The sequence below is a fragment of the Chiloscyllium plagiosum genome, chromosome 7 (genome assembly GCF_004010195.1).
Source record: "Chiloscyllium plagiosum isolate BGI_BamShark_2017 chromosome 7, ASM401019v2, whole genome shotgun sequence".
Lineage (NCBI taxonomy): Eukaryota > Metazoa > Chordata > Chondrichthyes > Orectolobiformes > Hemiscylliidae > Chiloscyllium > Chiloscyllium plagiosum.
This window is the reverse complement of record NC_057716.1, coordinates 53,857,584-53,878,025: the sequence shown is the minus strand read 5'-3', so window position 1 is coordinate 53,878,025 and position 20,442 is coordinate 53,857,584. Positions and strand designations below refer to the sequence as shown.

Sequence of the window (20,442 nt, the reverse complement as noted above, 5' to 3'; positions counted from 1 at the left end):
GAGGGTGGCAACTACTGGAGTGCTGCAAGGATCAGTGCTGGTGCTACATTTGGGAGAGTGTAGGACCAGCGGTCATAATCTTACATAAGGGATCAGCCATTTGAGACAAATGAGGAGCAATTTCTTTTCTGAGAGCTGAGTCATTTAATATATTCAAGGTTGTGATGGAAAGAATTTTAAACAGTAAAGCAATCAAGGGTTATGGGGAAAAGGCAGGACAGTGGAGTTGAGGATGGTTAGATCAGCCGTGATTTCATTGAACGGCAAACCTATTGCTCCTGTATCTTATGGTCTGCCATCAAGAAGGACGAGGGTGGCTGATCCATCAGAATACCATTGCCTGTTATTTTATCTCCTTGCCACACTCTGTCCTGCTTGGGAATATATCGCTGTTCCCCTCGCTGTAACTGTATCTAATTCCTTTCAGTCCCATCCTAACAGCTCTGTGGATATCCCTACACTGAATGGGCAACAGTTCAAATTGGCAGCTCATCACTTCTCCAAAATAAGGGTTAATAACAAATACCCTTGCCAGTGATACTGTTATCGCATGAAAAAAAAGGAAGAACTTTCACACCTTCTGTTTTGTTTGCTGCTGCGTCATCACTTCGCAATGAAAAGTGGGCATCTGGCTCAGAGGTGACAGTAGAATGTACAAAACCAATCGAGCTAACACAATAGATATGTATTGTAAAAGAGATACCATTTTTAAAAAAAATGAAAACATAAAGCTTATTTGATCTATTCAGGATGAAATCATCACTTATAATTTATATTTAATATAATTTATATTAGCTGTTAGAGAAAGCAGAAGCTCGAGAGCGTGAAAGAGAAAAGGAAGAAGCTCGGAAACTAAAGCGAAAAGAAACTGCTTTCAAAAGCATGTTAAAGCAAGCCACTCCTCCACTTGAACCAGAATCAAATTGGGATGAGGTATGTATGTCTTGATTTCTTTTGTAAAGCATGCAGTTGATTTCAGATTTACAATGTAATGCAACCTTTTGTGTATTGTGGGTTTATTTTTATTTTCACTAAGCATCAGAGCTTCTTGAGGTTCATAAACTAATATTTTCCTTTCAGGTTCGAGAGAGGTTTGTAAACGAATCTGCTTTTGAAGACATTACTGTTGAATCTGAGAGAAAAAGACTTTTCAAGGAATTTCTACAAATTCTCGAGGTACTTGTGGAAAATAATAACTAGAAGTTGCATTGTGTTTTATTTGTTATTAATTTCAGTTACATCTAGCTATTGTTTTAGAAATGATCGTTTAATTTGGCGGAGCAGACTTGATAGGCCTACTTCTGTTAATATGCCTTGTGGCTATCCTCAAAACATTACTGATCGGGTATTCAGTGATGTACACATTATACAGTGCAAAATTCACTTGCAACTTAACTTCTGATTTTTAACTTAGTATTTTAAGTGAAAATCATAATAATCAAAATAAGCAAGTTACTTCAAATGTGGAGTTCAATTTTTCACCCATTCTTAATCCGTGCATCATTGTTTAGCATTTTGTCTACTCTTTTCCCTTCATACACACATTTATTTCTGTTATTTAAAGGGTGTGCCAAACATTAACTCCTTGAATTCGTCCATTGGTTTAATTGAGCTCAACTTTATGAAATTAGAATAAACTGGCGTACCTGACATTTTCTTTTCCCTTCTCCCTTTGCCGAGAAACTCCAGCTGCAGCAGTGAAACAGTCTTTACAAAAGGCATTTGAGTTGTGGTAACTCAGCATCAGTCTCCACTGGTAGCTGAGCATTGCAGAAACATTGTTTTATTAGGACAGACAAAATAGTTCAGGTTTTTTTTTAATGATACGATCCAGACATGTTATAATCTCACCTCTGGAGGATGCAGAATTTGAAACCAGATTTCTTGACCCAGTGATAGAAGGGAAATGGTTTAAGATTCCCACTCCTGATCTCTCACAGGTGAATACTCGAAAAGGGCACGGGTATACACTTTGGTTCTGGTCCCTGTTGTACTCAAATCAACTACCAATACTTAGCTAAGGTTTAAGTATGATGTCACTCTCCTAGTATGCAGCATTCATGAATCCACACCCTGTTAGAAGAATTGTTGGCTTGGCAATGTTAGAAGATTCACAGTTTGTTTTTGTTTGACAATATACTTTATTTTCAAGACAGCATAAAATTTCTGTGCTGTGCCCTGGCTAAACTTTTTTTCTTGAAGCAGAATCTCAGATAGTTACTTTTGTCGTTTCTCATTATGAACAAATTGGCTACTGTGTTTCCTTCATGTGTAAACAGCAGCAGTAATATCAAGGAATAAACAGCGATAAGTGATCCCACAACCACAAGATCAGACCAAAGCTCTGCAGTGCTGCCTTATCCAGTCACGACTAATAGTAGACAATTAAGCAATTAACCAGAGGACAAGGCTGAAACATTTGCAAGTGTCTTCAACCAGAAGTGCCAATTGGGTGATTCATCTCATCCTAATGCTGAGTTCCCATTATTATAAATGTCCATTCACGGCCAATTTAATTTACTCCATGAAATTAAGGAGCAAATGCAATTAGCTGCAATAACATCCTGGCAGTAGAACTGCAGACATATGGTCCAGAACTATCAGTGCCTCAAACCATTTACCTGACAATGTGAAAGCTTTACTTAGGTATACTCTGTCCACATAAAACAGGTCAGGTGCAGTACTGCACACTATCACCCTATCAGTTTACTCCAGAGCATCAGCATAATGATGGAAGGTCTCGTACACCATTCCATCAGGTGGCACTTGCGCAGCAATACCCTGGTCACTGCTGTTTATGGGATCTGTCAGGACAACTCGGTTTTTGATCGTATTACAGCTTTTCAAAAGATCTGAGTTCCAGAGATGAGGTTAGAGTGGATTCCCTTTGCTTCAAGGCAATATTTGATTTGTGTGAGGTGGGGAGCCTTAGAAAAATTAGTCAATTGGGGATTGTGGGGAAAGTTCTCCACTGATCAGAGTTTTACCAAGCACAAAATAATATTCTTATGTTTGTAGAAAGATAGTCATCCTTTTTGCTATATAAAAACTGACCTACTGAAGAGGAATTTGCTCTGGAAAAATTTACTGAATGGTTTGTCAGTCTTTGCTTTTAAAACTATTGTAGAATTTATCAATATTCTCTTCATTCTCTTGACCTTACTTTTAAGTTTGACATAAGAACTTAATAAATTGGAGCAAGAGGAAGCCATTCAATCCGTCAAGCTGCCTTGCCATTCCATAAGATCATACCTGATTTGTCCCAGGCCTCAATTTCCCTCTTGTGCCAAAGACTTTGTCAAGAAATTTGAAAAATCTATCCATTCCTTCCTTCTGTAAATACCTTCAGTGCCATGGTAGACTGGTGAGCAAGGTTAGATCATATGAAATTCAGGGAGAACTAGCCACTTGGATACAGAACAGGCTCAAAGGTGGAAGACAAAGGGTAGTTATGGAGGGTTGTTTCTTAGACTGGAAACCGGTGACCAACAAGGACCGGCCACAAGGATCGGTGCTGAGTGCACTGCTTTTTGTCATGTGTATAAATTACTTGTGTGTGAACATAGAAGGTATGGTTAGTAAGTTTGCAGATGACATCAAATTGGTGGTGTAGTGGACAGCGAAGAAGGTTACCTCAGAGTACAATGGGACCTTGATATGATGCACCAATGAGCTGAAGAGCGGCAGATGGAGTTTAATTTAGATAAATGTGAGGTCCTGCATTTTGGTAAGGCCTATCAGGGCAGCACTTATTCACTTATTGGTAAAGTCCTCAGGATGTGTTGCTGAATGAAGAGTACAGGTTCATAGCTCCTTGAAAGTAGAGTCACAGATAGACAGGAGAGGGAAGAAGGTATTTAGTATGCTTATTTTTATTGATCTGTGCATTAAGTATAGGAATTGGGAGGTAACTTTGAGGCTGTACAGGACATTGGTTAGGCCACTTGTGGAATATTGCATTCAGTTCTAATCTCCCTCCTAAAGGAAGGATGTTGTGAAACTTGAAAGGGTTCAGTAGCAGTGGTGGACTCTCCCTCTTTATGGGCATTTAAGCGGGCATTAGATAGGCATAGTGGGCTAGTGTAGGTTAGGTGGGCTTGGATCGGCGCAACATCGAGGGCCAAAGGGCCTGTACTGCGCTGTATTCTTCTATGTTCTAAACGATTTACAAGGATGTTGCCGGGGTTGGAGGGTTTGAGCTATAGGGAGAGGCTGAATAGGCTGGGGATTTTTTTCACCTGGAGTGTCGGAGACTGAGGAGTGACCTTATAGAGGATTCTAAAATCATTAAAGGCATATATAGGGTGAATAGCCAAGGTCTTTTCCACAGGGTAGTGAAATCCAAAAACTAGAGGGCATAGGTTTAAGGTAAGAGGGGAAAGATTTAAAAGGGACCTTAAGGTGCAACTTTTTCACACAGAGGGTGGTGCATGTATGCAATGAGTTGCCAGAGAAAGTGGTGGAGGCTGGTATAGTTACAACATTTAAAAGGCACCTGGATATTTGAATAGGAATGGTTGAGAGGGATATGGACCAATTGCTGGCCAAAGGGCCTAGATTAATTTAGGATATCTGGTTGGCATGGACGAGTTGGACCGGTGTCTGTTTCCATGCTGTGTAGCTCCATGACTCTATGACAGCGATCTAACCTTCACAAATGTCTTTGTGTTTCAGTTTAAATGAATGTCCCCTTATTCTTTATCCCCAGTTCAACATTACCTCAACATTTACCCTGACAAGCCCCCTAAAAAACTTGTAAGTTTCAGTAAGGTCTCCACTCATTCTTCTAAACTCTAATTCATAAACACTTGTTTAGCTGTTCTTGATAAGTCAACCCTTCATCTCTGAAATCACCCTACTGACTCAGTTTTTGAATAGCTTCAATGTCAGTGCACCCTGTTTTTCAAAGAGGAGACCAAAGCTATATTTAGTGCTCTGAGTGTGGACTCACCAACACCCTGGATAATTGTAACAAAAGTTCCTTGTTTTTTTAAACTCAACCCATAGTGCAATAAAAGCAAAGTTCCATTTGCCTTCTTAATTGCTCACTACCTGCATGCTCACTTTTTGTGCTCTAGGATTTGATTTTTTTCTTTGCTGAGTTTGTTAGAGGCTATCACTTTGAGCGTCTGTTGTCAAAATAGTTTCTGCCTTCTGCACAGACATGTATTGTTTGTTTGCTCTTTGTTATCCAAGTTTTTTTTCCCTCTGTGTAATAGCATGAATGCCAACATCATCATTCAAAGAGCAAAAAACATTCCAAGAAGTCAAAAAAGCATCACAGGAAACATTCTCGTTCTCGTTCAGTAAGTGCTTGCATTTTGATTTATTCAATAAAATAACATGCTTTGAATGGACAGTTTGTTATATATGTTGACACAGACTTATTGATTTGTTGTATCATGGTCACCAAATTTGAGCATTGCTTTTGGTCAAGTATATACGCAGACACTTAAGCCCTGATTTTCCACTGTTAAGTGGTGCTAATTTGGGGCAGTGACATTGGAATGCCTGTTTCAAACAGGTTGGCGCTTCATTTAAAATATATTTGAGGCTGGGATGCCCTGCACATCATTTCCTGGTGTTCAGGTATACAAGATATCAATCATGAAGAATGTGGAATGGGCATCCAGGTTTTCTAGGGATCAACTGTGACTGTTGCTGATTTAAATGACCCAGGTAAGTAAATTTAATACTTGCCATTCTTAATCATCTTGCTTATTTATTTTTATATTTTCCTCTTGTCAATTTTGTATGCATGAACTTGTGTTAATTGTTCAATTCCACACCCATCAAGCATTACTAGTTGCATTAATTATTATCCCAATAAACCTCCCTCTGTCTGTAGCGTTTAGAAGAATAGGAGGAGCATCTCTCAATGGTTGTCAAGGTCAGGAGAAATCCTGTTTGCCCACCCAGTGATATCCTGGTACTTGTCAAGACACCAAGCATGCCAAGTAAGCTGCAAGATTCAAAGTGCCCATAAAAGATATGTGAATCCCAAAATAATGTTGACATTTTATGGAAGCACTGAGCTAGTAATTCAGATCTGGCATTGACACCTTCCTGGGTACACTGGTTTTCAATGGTATATTGATGCATATTTTAGTTGACTCTCATTGCTCTGCATTTTCTTGGATCTTGGAGTATAATTATGAAACAACCTTCTGATCTGAACCAGAATTTAAGTTAGTAATGGCAAGCATGATAGGTGTTTTGGAAGTGTTGAAGATAAAATACCTGTAGTTGAGTTTTAGGGAGAGAATTTTAGTTGAGATAAGATGAGTGTGTTGGGTATAATCAGAACTACCTCATTGATTTGGTACAACTTGTTTATAATATAATAGAGAATAGACAATACTGTCTCAATTTAGTCTTCCTACTGAACCAAAACAATCTCTATGCATGCTATCCAGTGCAGATCCTCTTATGCTACAGTATCCTGTCCTTTAAGACTTTATTGCTGGTCTTCGTTGTTTAGCTGCATTTATTTCCCTGACCACAAAAACTAGATTGGTTTTAGCTCATTTTTTGTTTTGAAACCCTATTTGTAGTTACAGCTTTTAGCCAAAACTGAAAGAGAAGCCACTTTCACCAGTATCCCATCATGACCACCAGTCTGCACCCCAATCCGCCCACCCCAAAGCAAAGTCCACCACAATGATCTACTACGTTTCTTAGATTGTAGATTGTACTGACTGTTCATATTATTTTCTGCTGTGATAATATTGCCTGATTTTCTATTGCCCCTGAAATGTTAAGTTTCAGATGGAGTATTAAGAATGTAAGAAATGCTAAAGAACTAGGAGCAGGAATAAGCAATTTAAGCCCTCAAGCCTACTTTGCAATTTTTTAATATGATCGTGGCTAATTCATGTAAGCCCCAGTTCCATTTTCCCAGCCACTCCCCATATCCCCTTAACCCCTTACTAATTAAAAATCTGTTCTTCTCCTCCTCAAATTTATTCAGTGTCCAGATGTCCATTGCACTCTGGGGTAGTGAATTTCATACATTCAAGACCCTTTGAGAGATGCATGATATTCTGTTGCTCTGTGAATTTAACCCCTTGAAAGTGCATTTCAATTTAAAACACTTAATGTCCTAACCAGATCATTTTCTGTGGAAAATTAACTCACGTTTTGAAACACAATATACATCCTATTTCAGTGGTGTTAAAGAAAGATAACACATTCAAGCATCCATTAAGCCATTGGTTAGGGGTAGACTGAAAACAATGTCATCAGTAACGTCTAGAATTTTGATATCATTATCTGCTGCTAACTGTGACAGGCTATTATTATAAGGTTTGGATCGTTAGCATGTTAGGTGCAGAGCTGTGCTTCTTGCAGCCTTGTCATGCAGTGTAGATCTACCACTTCCAGGGGCATAAACAATTAAGCTATGGCCTCAATACCTTTATCATTCTAACTTCAAGTCAAGCTTCACAAATACTTCATTGAGCATCACCATCATTTGAACAGCCATTAAAACAGAATCTGCTGTTCTCATAGTTGGCTGAACTTTGGGTTTTGTTTTACTTCTTTCCTGAGTTCCCCTTTCAGACTTATCCAAAGCTGCTGAGAGGGTGAGATGCGTTGAGTTATTCCCAAGGATTATTGCAGTAAACTAGATTGGCAGGGAGGCAAGTGTGAGACTCGAAGGAGATACAGTAATCAGAAATAGTAATTTGAAGGTCAGGCTGGAACACAACAGTGAGCAAGGAATGCCTGTTGGATTAACTATTATTTATTTCAATGCAAGTAGGCTGACAGATAAGGCCGATGAACTCGGGGCATGGATAGGTACGTGGGACTGGGATGTTCTAGCCATTACATAAACATAGCTAAGAGAGGGACAGGGTGGGTACCTTAATATGCTAGGGTATAGGTGCTTTAGGTGGGTCAGAGGTGGTGGAAGGAGGGGAAGGGGTGTTGCATTTTTGATTAAGGCGAGTATCACAGCAGTAGTTAGAGATAAAGTAACTGAAGGATCATCCAGTGAGGCTTTGTGGGTGGAGCTAAGATATAAGCAGGGGATGGTGCTGTTATTGGGGTTGTACTATAGGCTCCCAAGTAGTCATCGAGAATTAGAGTAACAAATTTGTAGGAATGTTGAGGAAACTTACAGAAGCAAAAGGGTTGTCATAGTATGGGATTTTAATTTTCCTAATATAGACTGGGACTGCCAGAGTGTTCAGGACTTAGATGGGGTGGAATTTGTTAAGTGCGTTCAGGGAAGTTTCCTTAAGCAGTATGTGGAGGGTCCTACTCTGGAAAGGGTAAAACACGATCTACTGTTGGGAAATAGGGCAGGACAGGCGATGAAGGTGACAGTGAGGTAGCACTTTGGGACCAGTGGCCGTAGTTCTATTAATATAGTTATGGAGAGAGCCACAACTGGTCCACTGGTTCAAGTTCTAAATTGGGGCAAGGTGAATTTTGATGGAATTAGACAGGATCTTGAAGGGATTGATTGGTGTAGCTTGTTTGCAGGCAAAGGGAACTCTGGCAAGTGGGGGACCTTTAAAGGTGAGATAGCTAGAATTCTAGGTTGAAATGTTCCTGTAAGGGTGAAGGGCAAGGTTGGCAGGAATAGGGAACCCTGGATGACGAGATATTGAAGCTTTGACCAGAAAAAAGGAGGAAACGTGGCTCGGGTACAGACAGCTGGGATCAAGGGAATCCCTGGAGGTATACAGGTGTTTACTGAAGAAGGAAATCTGGAGGGCTGAGAAGATTAGGGTGAATCCAAAAAGATACTTTAAGTATATTAAAGGAAAAATAATAACTAGAGAGATAACAATGCCCCTCAAGGACCAAAGTGAACATTGAAATGTAGAACCGCAGGAGATGGATGAGGTTCTCATGAATTTTTCTCCTCTGTGTTTACCCTGGAGAAAGACATGAAGACTTGGGAAAGTTAGTGCTGATATATTGAGGGAAATCCATATTACAGTAGAAGAGGTGTTGTATGTATTAAAATGTATGAAGATGGATACCAGTATGGACCAGTTTGGGCCAAAGTGTGTGTCTTTGTGCTGTAGAACTCTCATGACTTTAATTATAGCATAACTGTATTGATATCAGAAAGCCTAAACTTGAATTTCAGAGACCTTGCAATTCCATTGATAAGTATCTTTGTCTAACCCTATAGGCCTCAGAATCAGAAGATGATGATTATCACCATTCAAAGAAAAAGAAACGTTCCCATTCAAAGTCCCCTTCAGACAGAACCTCTAGTGAAGAGTCAGGTAATCTAAACCTGGTGAACTGTTTAAATTGTAAATTAAACATTTTCTGTCAAATCAGGTTTGAAATATTTTCTCTTCCCTATTTAGAGCGAAGCTACAAAAAGTCCAAAAAACACAAGAAAAAGGGCAAAAAGAGAAGACGCAAATCTGTAAGTTTCCACTTTTGTGTTCTTTGTTTTGTGGCATCTGTAGATATTTAATATTGGAGTATGATTAGAAATCCATATCCTTAAAACATTGCTGATACCTGGTCCTTACATTAACTCTACCAGTCAACCTTTTTTCTCTGTGGTCGCTGCTATTCCAAATTATCCTGTTTCGTTTCTTTTAAATGTTATCATGGTTTTGCTTCTTCCTGCACCTGTCTCTGCTATGGAACTCATTTGTCCAAGGTCTTACTGTGATAATGATAGTGATGGGCAGAGTTGTGCTGACTGGGACACTCTGAAAATGTCAATCTCCAGGTGCTGACCTTCATGTTAGAGTTTTGGACCGGACGTACTATACTTTTCCAGAGATTTACCCCATCCTTATTTCATGCATAGTGTTTAGTATTGGGAAGGCCCAATCCCCTCCCTGCGGCTCAACTCCCAACCACTCCAAGTATCACTTGCGCATTTCCCCTTCTCCTCCTTCCTCCCCCCATTCATACAACAACTAATTAATAGCATACAAAGTATAAATAGTCTTGAAAAACAGAAGACTTTAATTCTTAAAGAAACCATGCCAGAAAGTGCAAGCAAACTGAGCTTAAACAAAATTACTTGGACCACTGACTTCAGAACGGTGTGTGTCCTTACTGCCTCTTTCCATTCATGCTTCCTGATTGTGTATCCATGCAACAATGCCTTCCTCCAGAAAAGGCAAAACTGTACTTTCAATTAAATTTGACAGAGATAGTAGGATCGCAACTGCACTGATCAGAAGGTGTGGGACACTATCTGACTGGAACTCCTTACTGCTGTCATGTCTCCTCAATAATCTTTAGATCTTCTAAAATTTAGCCACAAACTAATCATTGTTTGGTTTTCCTAATCTCTTATTCATTATCAGCTTTGGTCTTACAGAAGAGTTTTCATTCTTTATTTTTGTTTCTCAGTTAACCAAAATGAATTAATATTTTGAGAGAATTTCTTCTAATAGAATGTCTTGCTTTTATTTTAATGTATTCTTTTATGATCGAACCTGGCAAAATACTTGAAATTTCTTTTCCTTTATTTCTAAGCAGCCAAAGTTTTGCAAATTTAAAATACTTTGAAATAGTGTGTTTATAAGGTTTGAATGTACAATCGGAGAAATAGAGGAAAAACATGTTAAGTTAGAAAAGATGATATCAGAAAATAATTATTGTGCACCTATGGGTAATACTATTTGGAACTTAGTTTTGAGAACCTTTCTGTCCAAACATGAAGGTGGATTCAGTGAGAGAAATGGAGGAAATCCCTACTTCATCATTTAAATTTGTGGCATTATCAACGCTAATGCAAGTAAATTGTCATCCAAGTCCATATAAGTTAGAAATATTTGATTTTTCTCTCGATATTGATGCTCGAGCCAAGCACTGTTCATCTGCTTGAACTACTAGTTTTCTTAATTTTAAACTTTTAGTAGTTGGTTGTGATGAAAGCTGCATTATTTATATATAATGTTGGAATTTGTATGTCAAAAAAGTCAGGATGGGTATTGGTTACTGGTTTGAAAAGTTTACTTTGATTTTTAAAAAAAAGTAGAGCTTTTCCAGAGCAGTGTCCAGAATTGAACGTTTTTAAGAAAGGAGGTGACTGCAAATTCCTGCTATGTTAATAGAACCTTATTTATGACGGTAGCTTTATGGCAAGTAGGAGAAACATGTAATGCTATTAGCTTTGTTTTCTGTAAGGAAGGTTGAGCAAGTTTTTAAAATTCAGTTCAGAAAACACTGGGGTGGAATTAACAAACAAGTTAGGTTTGTCTCCTAAAAGTAGTTCAGGGAACTAGTTACCTCAGTATAAGGGTTTAATTTGTAAAGTTGCCAAACCCAAAAGAGTTTAGTTTGAAATTCTCAGATTTTTCGAACTGAGAAAATTTACACATTAAGATTTGTGAAAAGTACATTTTGATAGACTTGCAAATAACTCATTGTCTCCATGGTCCACAGCAAAACAATTGTAAGGAGTTAACTAAGTAGAAATGTTAAGCGTCGAGATTGGCTATACAAGTCCCTGTAACAGATAATGTCAGGAAACAAGTTGGTGCTTTTCTTTCACTGTTTGATTTAAGATCATTCTGTCTTGTATCTAGCTTTTCATAGTTTTTGTATAATAAACTTCTGTTAAAGAAAATCTGCAGCCTTGTGTAAATGTGTCAAAGGTAAAGTTGCCGTCATCCTACTCAACATAAGACTGTTCTCATTAGAGATGATTGGTGGTGGTTTAACGTGAGGTTCTCCAGGCCTCAGACAGGGGGAAATGGTTGAAAAAGGGAAAGTCCTTTTATGGGAACCTCAGTTAATGTGGGAATTGAACCCACGCTGTTGGCATCAATCTGCATCGCAAACCAACTGTCCACCCTACTGAGTGAACACCACATTAATTGATAAAACAAGAAAATAAACAATATGACCTATCAAGCTTTGTTTCATTCTAACATCCAACATATCCAGTAGTGTCATGAGCTGGGATCATGACAACGTACAAACTGAATATTTGCTAGTAGTCATTGACACATTATTGGTCAAGTATAGATATCACTATTTTCCATATTCCAGTTTCTTTTCCATAACTCTTAAACAATGGTGAATATATCCAAAACAATTGTGTTCTTGAAATCATTATTCTTCTTGCCATATAGGTTACTCCTGAATCTGAAGGAGAGCGAGAACGTGAGCGGGAAAGAGAAAGGGACCGGGATAGACGAGAAAAAGAAAGAAGTAGAGATGACGAGAAAGAAAGAAATAGACACAGATCGCAGTCAAAGCACAAATCACCCAGAAAAGCCACCAACAAAGATACAGTATGTGATTTTCTGATCACTTGGATAATTGTTCATAGCAAAAAAATCAGTTTAATTTTTGTACAAAGCTTGTGGGACTTTATTATTTTGACCAAAATACTTCATTTAAAAGATCTTTGGTCCATTAATTTTTCCCAGGATTAAAACTGCTGCAAGTTTGCTTGTTATATGATTTTATTTTTTCATCACTTGTCATTTTTCATTTTTGCTGCATGGCTTCACCTTGATTCAATCTTGTTCATTGCTGTTACCTACAATGGAAACTCATGTAAAAGTCAATTTTAAGGTTAAATTTGTGGGGTCGACTATTACATTGATACGACATTTGAGGGGCTGAAATTCATGCTATAATCCACAAAACTGTATTGTTAGCAGAAGCCCAGTTGATTTCTAAACAAATTAAGAAAGCATAATGAATTACAATAATTCCACAAGTGCTGCAGGGGAACTGAGCTCAGCTGAGCTGCACACAAAGGGAAGTTGTCACCTGACTCTGACTTGATGCGTCTTAAACTTTGGCACCAAATTCTTCCATTTCCCTCCATTTTCTCTCGCCTACTGTTGTTTATGTTTTTCAAACTAACATTTTAAGCTTTTATTTCTGATAAGTATTTTTTATCAGACATTTGACACTCATACAGTCTCACTGATCATTGTAACCATGAGAAATAACAGCTGCATGGTAATTATAGTGAAGTAAATGCATATAGGCTTATCTTATTTAGGAAATGAATTTATGATAAGTGTTGCATCACAGTAATTGTACTAATTATAATGCTCGTTCAATAATGAACTTAAGAAATCCGTAGCCTAAAGTTGCTGTGAATTGTACACCAAATCACAGGAGGGATCTGTACCACTGGGACGGTCTCCACCTGAACCGAGCTGGGACCAGTGTTCTAGTGAAAAGGGTAAATAGGCTGGTCAACAGAACTTTAAATTAGAAAGTGGAGGGGAAGGTAAGGGTAAAACTTAACCCACTTAGAAATAAAGCAGCAGGTTAACACCTGTAGGGGTGGATTCAACTGTGTGGAAAATATAAAAGAAATGATAAGGAAGGAGAACTCAGGTGGTTATTAAAGTCTCCAGCATAAAAAAAAGTCAGTGTTTGCAAAGGGTTAGCAATCAAACTTCAACCACACTAGACAAATGGCAATGAGAAGAGGGACAGTAAATACGGGACTGAAGGTTTTATATGTGAATGCTTGCAGTATAAGGAATAAGGTAAATGAATTTGTGGCGCAGATTGAAGTTGGCAAGTATGACGTGATGGGCATCACGGAGACGTGGCTGCAAAAGAATCCGGATTGGGAGCTGAATATCCAAGGATATGCATCTTATCAAAAAGATAGGCAAGTGGACAGAGAGGATGGGGTTGCCTTATTAATAAGAAATTAATTACTTTGGTAGTAAGAAACGAAGTAAGGTCAGATGGTGTAGAATCTGTGTGGGTAGAGTTGAGGAACCGCAAAGGTCAAAAAACCATAGTTGGAGTTACATACAGACCTCCAAACAGTAGACAGGAACTGGGGTGCAAGATAGATACAGTATGTAAGAAAAGCAAAGTTACTGTGACCATGGGGGATTTCACTATGCAGATGAACTGGGAAAATCTCAGGTAGGTAGTGGATTGCAAGAAAATAAATTTGTGGAATGTCTACAAGATAGCATTTTGGAGCAGCTTGTGGTGGAGCCTACTAGGGAACAGCAATACTGGATGTAGTGTTGTACAATGAGGCAGACATGATCGGGGAGCTTAAGGTGAAGGAGCCCTACTCAGGCAGTGATCATAATTGAATTTACTGTGGAATTTGATAGAGATAAGATAGAATCAGAGGTAATGATATTACAGCTGAATAAAGACAACTACAGTGGCATGAGGGAGGAGCTGGGCAGAATTGACTGAGAGGAGCCTAGCAGGAAAGACAGTGGAACAGCAATGGTAGTAATTCAGGAGACACAGCAAAAATTCACCCCAAGGAAAAAAAAGCATGGTACAGGAATGATGAGGAGACTATGGCTGACTTAGGGAAGTTGGATATAGCATAAAAAACAAAAGCGAAAGCATATAATGTGGTGAAGGCAGTGGGAAATCAGAGGATTGGGAGGCTTATAAAGACCACTGGAGGGCAACAAAAAATGAATAAGGAGGAGATTAAACTGCCTATAAAGGAAGACTAAGACTTTCTTTAGATGCTGTGGTTCTGTTCGCCGAGCTGGAAGTTTTTGTTGCAAACGTTTCGTCCTCTGTCTAGGTGACATGCTCAGTGCTTGGGAGCCTCCTGTGAAGCGCTTCTGTGGTGTTTCCTCCGGCATTTACAGTGTCCTGTCCCTGCCGCTTCCGGTTGTCAGTTTCAGCTGTCCGCTGTAGTGGCCGGTATATTGGGTCCAGGTCTATGTGTTTGTTGATGGAGTTTGTGGATGAGTGCCATGCTTCTAGGAATTCCCTGGCTGTTCTTTGTTTCGCTTGCCCTATAATAGTAGTGTTGTCCCAGTCAAATTCATGTTGCTTGTCGTCTGCGTGTGTGGCTACTAAGGATAGCAGGTCGTGTCGTGTCGTGGACCCAATATACCGGCCACTACAGCGGACAGCTGAAACTGACAACCGGAAGCGGCAGGGACAGGCCACTATAAATGTTGGAGGAAACGCCACAGAAGCGCTTCACAGGAGGCTCCCAAGCACTGAGGATGTCACCTAGACAGGGGACGGAACGTTTGCAACAAAAACTTCCAGCTCGGCGAACAGAACCACAGCAACGAGCACCCGAGCTACAAATCTTCTCACAAACTTTGAACTTTCTTTAGATATATAAAGGTCAAAAGAGAGGCAAAAGTGGATATTGGACCGCTGGCAAATGACTGTGGAGAGATAGCGGGGAACAAGTAAATGGTGCAAGAACTGAATAATTACTTTGCGTAAGTCTTAATAGTGGAAGGCATGAGTAATATCCCAAAACTTCAAGAGGGTGAGTGGGCAAGAGATAGACATCACCACGGAGAAGGATCTAGAAAAACTGAATGGCCTGAAGTCTGATAAATCACCTGGACTAGATGGACTACACCCCAGAGTTCTAAAGGAGATAACTGAAGAGGTAGTGGAGGCATTAGTGGTGATCTTTTAGAAATCGCTAGATTCAGGGAGGATCCCAGAGGACTGGAAAATCACTATTGTAACACTCCTGTTTAAAAAGGGAGTAGAGCAAAAGACAGAAAATTAGACAGTTTAGCTTAACCTCTCATGAGTGAGATTTTGGAGTCCATTGTGAAGGATGGGATTTCTGAACACTTGGAGGTGTACGGTAAAATAGGGCAAAGTCAGCATGGTTTCATCGAGGAGAGTCATGCCTGTCAAATTTATCATGGCTGATAAATTTCTCAACTTCATTCTCCCTGTAACCCTTGATCCTCTTGACAATCAAGAACCTACCTATCTCCATCTTAAGTGTACTCAATGATTTAACCTCCACAGCCTTCTGTGGCATTGAATTCCATAGATTCACCACTCTGGCGGAAGAGGTTTCCCCATATCTCCTGTAAACTTGTGTCTTATGATCTTATACTCTACAACCACCTGATGAAGGAGCAGTGCTTAAACCTGCTGGACTATAACCTGGAGTTTGTGTAATTTTTAAAGGTGTTCCCTTTACTCTAATGCTGTGCCCTTAGGTCCTAATCTTTCCTACCAATGGAAATATCTTCCCAATATCCACTCTGTCCAGGCCATTCAGTATTTAATAAGTTTCAGTTAGATCCCCCTTGTCCTTCTAAACGCCATCAAGTATTGTCCCTGAATCCTCAAATGTTAAGCTTTTCATTTGTGGGACCATTCTCATGAATCTACTCTGAACCCGCTCCAGGGCCAGTACATCCTTCCTGAGATATGGGGCCCAAAACTGCATACAATACTCCAAATATAGTCTGACCAGAGCCTTTATAGAGCCTCAGAAGTACATCCTTACTTTTATTTTAGAGTCCTCTCAAAATAAATACCAGCATTGTATTTGCCTTCCTAACTACTGACTCAACTTGCACGTTTACCTTGAGAGAATCCTGGACTAGAACTCCCAAGTCTCTTTGCACTTCAGACTTCTGAATTTTCTCTCCATTCAGAACACAGTTCATGCCTCTATTTTTCCTACCAAAATGCATGACCTCTCACATTTCCACGTTGTACTGCATCTGCCATTTCTTTGCTCACTCTCCTAACCTGTCCAAATCCTTCTGCAGCCTTCCCACGTCCTCGATACTACCTGTCCCTCTAACTATCTTTGTATTGTCTGCAAACTTAGCCAGAATGCCCTCAGTTCCTTCATCTAAATTATTAATGTATAAAGTGAAAAGTTGTGGTCCCATCACGGAGCCCTTGCAGAACACTACTTGTCACCAGCTGCCATCCCATGAAGGGCCCTTTTATCCCCACTCTCTGCTTTCTGCCAGACCTCTATCACTTTGCCTCAAACACCATGGGCCCTTACCATGCTCAGCAGCCTCCTGTGCGGAAAGACCTTCTCAAAGTCCAGGTACATAACATCCGTTTGCTCACCTTGGTCTAACTCAAAGAATTCTAGCAGAATGACTGAGCAGACTCGATGGGCTGTATGGCCTAATTTCTGCTGCTGAATCTTATTGTCTTATATATGGCCAAAAATAGGGGGTTGACTTTTACATGTGATCGACATATTCTCAAGTATATATGGTAATTTAAAGTTTGATCTCAAAAAACCTATTTCCATGTTGAATGTCCTCTGCTTTAGTTAGGAATGCAAGAACAGGGCTAGGTTATTTAGTCGCTCAACCTTGTTCTGTTGGATCATGGTTCATCACTACCTCTCCCATATACCCCAAGATAACTTTCCTGCAAATTTCACTTCACAAAACAATTGCTTTTGGGGGATTTTCTTATTCATCTTCAAGTCTTATCTAAGTAATGCATTGCTTTAAGTTCACGTTCTCTATTGTCCTTTTCATGAGGAATTTTGGTATGTTAATTTGGAAGTCTAGGTGCATTGCGTTCAGATTTTCAATGTTTACTTAGCAAATAGGAATAAATTACTACAGATGCTGGAATCTGTATTTAAAACAACAAATGCTGGAGATTAGTGAGTCAGACACCATAAGTTAACGTTTTGACCCCTAATGAAGTGTCATCTAGACTTAATGTTAAATTGCTGTCTCTCTCTGAATGCTGTCTGCCTTGCTGTGATCTCCTAATTTTCTTTACTTAGCGTATCACTTGCACATAGTTGTCTTAAGGTTGTTTAGGGAATGATTATGTGCAAAGTTGGTTTGAATGATTGAACAATAGAATCAATCTCAAGTACATAACCAGCAAATGTTTGTCATTATCTAGCCTGCTTTTCTTCATATAGGTACCATGTTGGTTTGTTTCCATTTCCAAACAATGTCTCCCTGACAGTGATTGTTACCTGACGGAGACACAAGGGATGAAGAAAAAAAATCTTTCTTCTGAATTTGTCACAGTCCTTAATCTGTCTTGTCTTCAAACACATTGCTCTATCATTTCAGAAGAGAACTGCAGGATGATTTTAAGAAAAAAATCAAAATGGATACCTGTTATTAACAGGAGGCATAACTACCCAAATTTTCTAATACCATTTATTGAAAAAGTTTAAGCATGCAGTGTTTTTTTTTTAAATAATTTAAAATAACATTTAGGTCAAGTTAACATGCATAAACTCTGAACTTAGACTTGATGACTTAAATGAGTAACAACCTGTAATGCATGAGCATCAAATCTAATTTGAAAAGTATGCAAGTACTGAAATACAGAACATTGATGGTTGACTGTTACAAACTGACTGTTATGATACTTTCTCTCCACAGGCAAATTGGGAAACCTCTGATAGTGAGCTAAGTGAGGGGGAACTGGAAAAACGAAGGCGAACTCTCTTGCAGCAACTTGATGATGACCAATAATTAACACGTGTATGTATAAATCAACCAAGTCAAAAGTTGGGTGAGGGCAGTCTTTTAACACATACTGAAAAGAATTGAAGATGATCTCCAATGTTTTGACAACCTGTTGTAATTTACAGGGGATATGATGATATGAAAATATTGCAGATCCCTCAATCTTTCAATATGTGAACAATGGAGTTTCTTTATTATGTAGATAAATCGTTCTGATTCCAAGATGAACCAGCTTAAGTTTGGGTGCACATCATGCTACAATACTTGATATTCATTATGGGTCTTAAAACATACCCATGATTTCTTCAAAAAGCACCTGTACCCTTATTAATGTGTACAAGTTGAAAAATCACTTCTGATCTGTTTCTATATCCAACAGCAAGCTTCTGATGTCAGAAACTGTAAGCAGTTCATAAGTGTTTTTGGAAAGTTGAAGACAAGGGAGTTCCACAGTTTTGCCCAGAAATCGTTTAGCTTGTTTTACTTCTGATTGTGGGAGTAGCCACAAACAGTGGATTTTATCGTTTGGTTAAACTTTATTTATGCCATCACACATTGTGAAATTTGGAGAAAATCCCTGGGTAATCATAACATAAATGAACTGTTCATGCCTTTGAAGATAACATTCATAGAGAGTGAGCTACCTGCTATTTCTGACACAAGTAGTTTTTCCATATCCAACTGAACAAAGCTAGCGGTGTTGTGAGAACTGGGACCTTTGAATTATCTAGATTCTTAGCCATCTCACACAATTTCAAATGACCTGTTAGGTGTATTAAAATGGAAAGAATATTAGATAAGTGTGCCATGAAAATGTAGCAGGATTTTTTGCTATTAGTAATTCAAAACTAAATTTATTCTGAATCTTGATAGCTTGGATTCCTGTTCTATTGTAGTTAATTTTGTAATTTCAAGGAGATTTTTGTCTTTATCCATTGGAAAATGTTCATACAAAAATTGGAGCATGATGCAGCAAAGAAATGTTTGTACTTACAGCAGAGTTCATTTTCCCAAACAGTACTGCAAATTTTATTGAAGTTGTTCTAAAATTTAATTTTCCAAGGCATGAAATGCAGCAGAGGGTTTATTTTCCATCTCTGTATATACTTGTGTCTGAAATACTTCAGTGTTGCTCATAAGGGAGCAGAATATTTTTGTATGTTTTAACACAGAAACATTAAAATTTGTTTTCTGCTGAAATCAGTCTCAACATCTGAATTATTGATCAACTAATCCTGAACCATATAAAACATAGTATAAAGATGCCAAGTTTACAGAATTGGTCTATGACATCAGGAATCAGACAGTGAATAGTTGATAAGGTGCAGATGTATTTTCACAACCACAATTTTCATAACTGATAAGTACCCTGTGCTTACCCTGTCTGAACAGGAACATAAGAACTAGGAGCAGGAGTAAGCCATCTGGCCCTTGGAACCTACTCTGCCATTCAAAAAGATCATGGCTGATCTTTTCATGGCTTCAGCTCTACTTATCCATCTTCTCATCTTTAACCTTAATTCGTTTACTATTCAAAACATTCTGGATAATTAGTTCAAACTTTAGCAATATAATTGGGTATTTACTACTTCCAGTCCCAGATGAAATACTTTGATTATGGATACTTCATCACTGTACTTGAATGACTAGTCTTGCAGCTCACTTAAAAAGATAGAAACATAGAAGATAGGAGCAGGCGGCAGCCATTCAGCACTATCATGGCTGATAGAGAAAGCAGGATGAGGCTATGGATTTAACTGTGTAACCTTTGATCCCATTCACCCAAAGTGCAATATCTAGTCACCTCTTGAATACAATGTGTTTTGGCATCAACTAATTCCTGTGGTAATGAATTCCACAGGCACACCACTCTTCGGATAACGAAATGTCTCCTCATCTCAGTCCCAAATGGTCCACCTTTAATCTTGTGACGGATGTTTGTTTGTGAAATAGGTGTATATATTTAGGTGGATTTATTAGGCTCCTGTACTGTCTTGTGTGTTTCTGACTGTGGTTCCTTTACCATCCTCTCTACCAAGAATGAATGAAAATAAAATTGGAAGCTAATATTATGAACACTTGCATTAACTTTTAAGAAAAATGTTGAGGTAAATGACACGGGTAGCTAATTGACAGTAGGTTTACTAATATAGAGGTGAGGGGCTATACTACTGAATCCAGTTTTCTGGGACCAGCTCAGTAAGATCCAACCAATACCCACAATGCAAATTCCTCAATGCAGAGGTTGAAACTGCTTAATTTAAGGTTT

The 20,442-nt window shown here is 38.8% G+C and overlaps 1 protein-coding gene across 7 annotated transcripts in view; it reads left to right on the top strand.

Annotated features, from left to right (window-relative positions):
• prpf40a (PRP40 pre-mRNA processing factor 40 homolog A) overlaps window positions 1-19,373 on the top strand; it is a 69,938-nt gene extending 50,565 nt beyond the window's left edge. For 6 of the 7 annotated variants that reach the window (XM_043693759.1, XM_043693760.1, XM_043693763.1 and 3 more), the window contains 7 exons: window positions 796-933; window positions 1,081-1,176; window positions 5,220-5,306; window positions 9,155-9,251; window positions 9,339-9,400; window positions 12,081-12,242; window positions 18,087-19,373. In XM_043693759.1, coding sequence (XP_043549694.1) covers window positions 796-933; window positions 1,081-1,176; window positions 5,220-5,306; window positions 9,155-9,251; window positions 9,339-9,400; window positions 12,081-12,242; window positions 18,087-18,179 — 735 coding nt within the window. In that variant the 3' untranslated portion in view covers window positions 18,180-19,373. Of the gene's footprint in view, window positions 1-795; window positions 934-1,080; window positions 1,177-4,708; window positions 5,307-9,154; window positions 9,252-9,338; window positions 9,401-12,080; window positions 12,243-18,086 lie in introns of those variants that run through there. The other variant, XM_043693765.1, reaches the window with a different exon arrangement.
• Window positions 19,374-20,442: the final 1,069 nt, after the last annotated feature.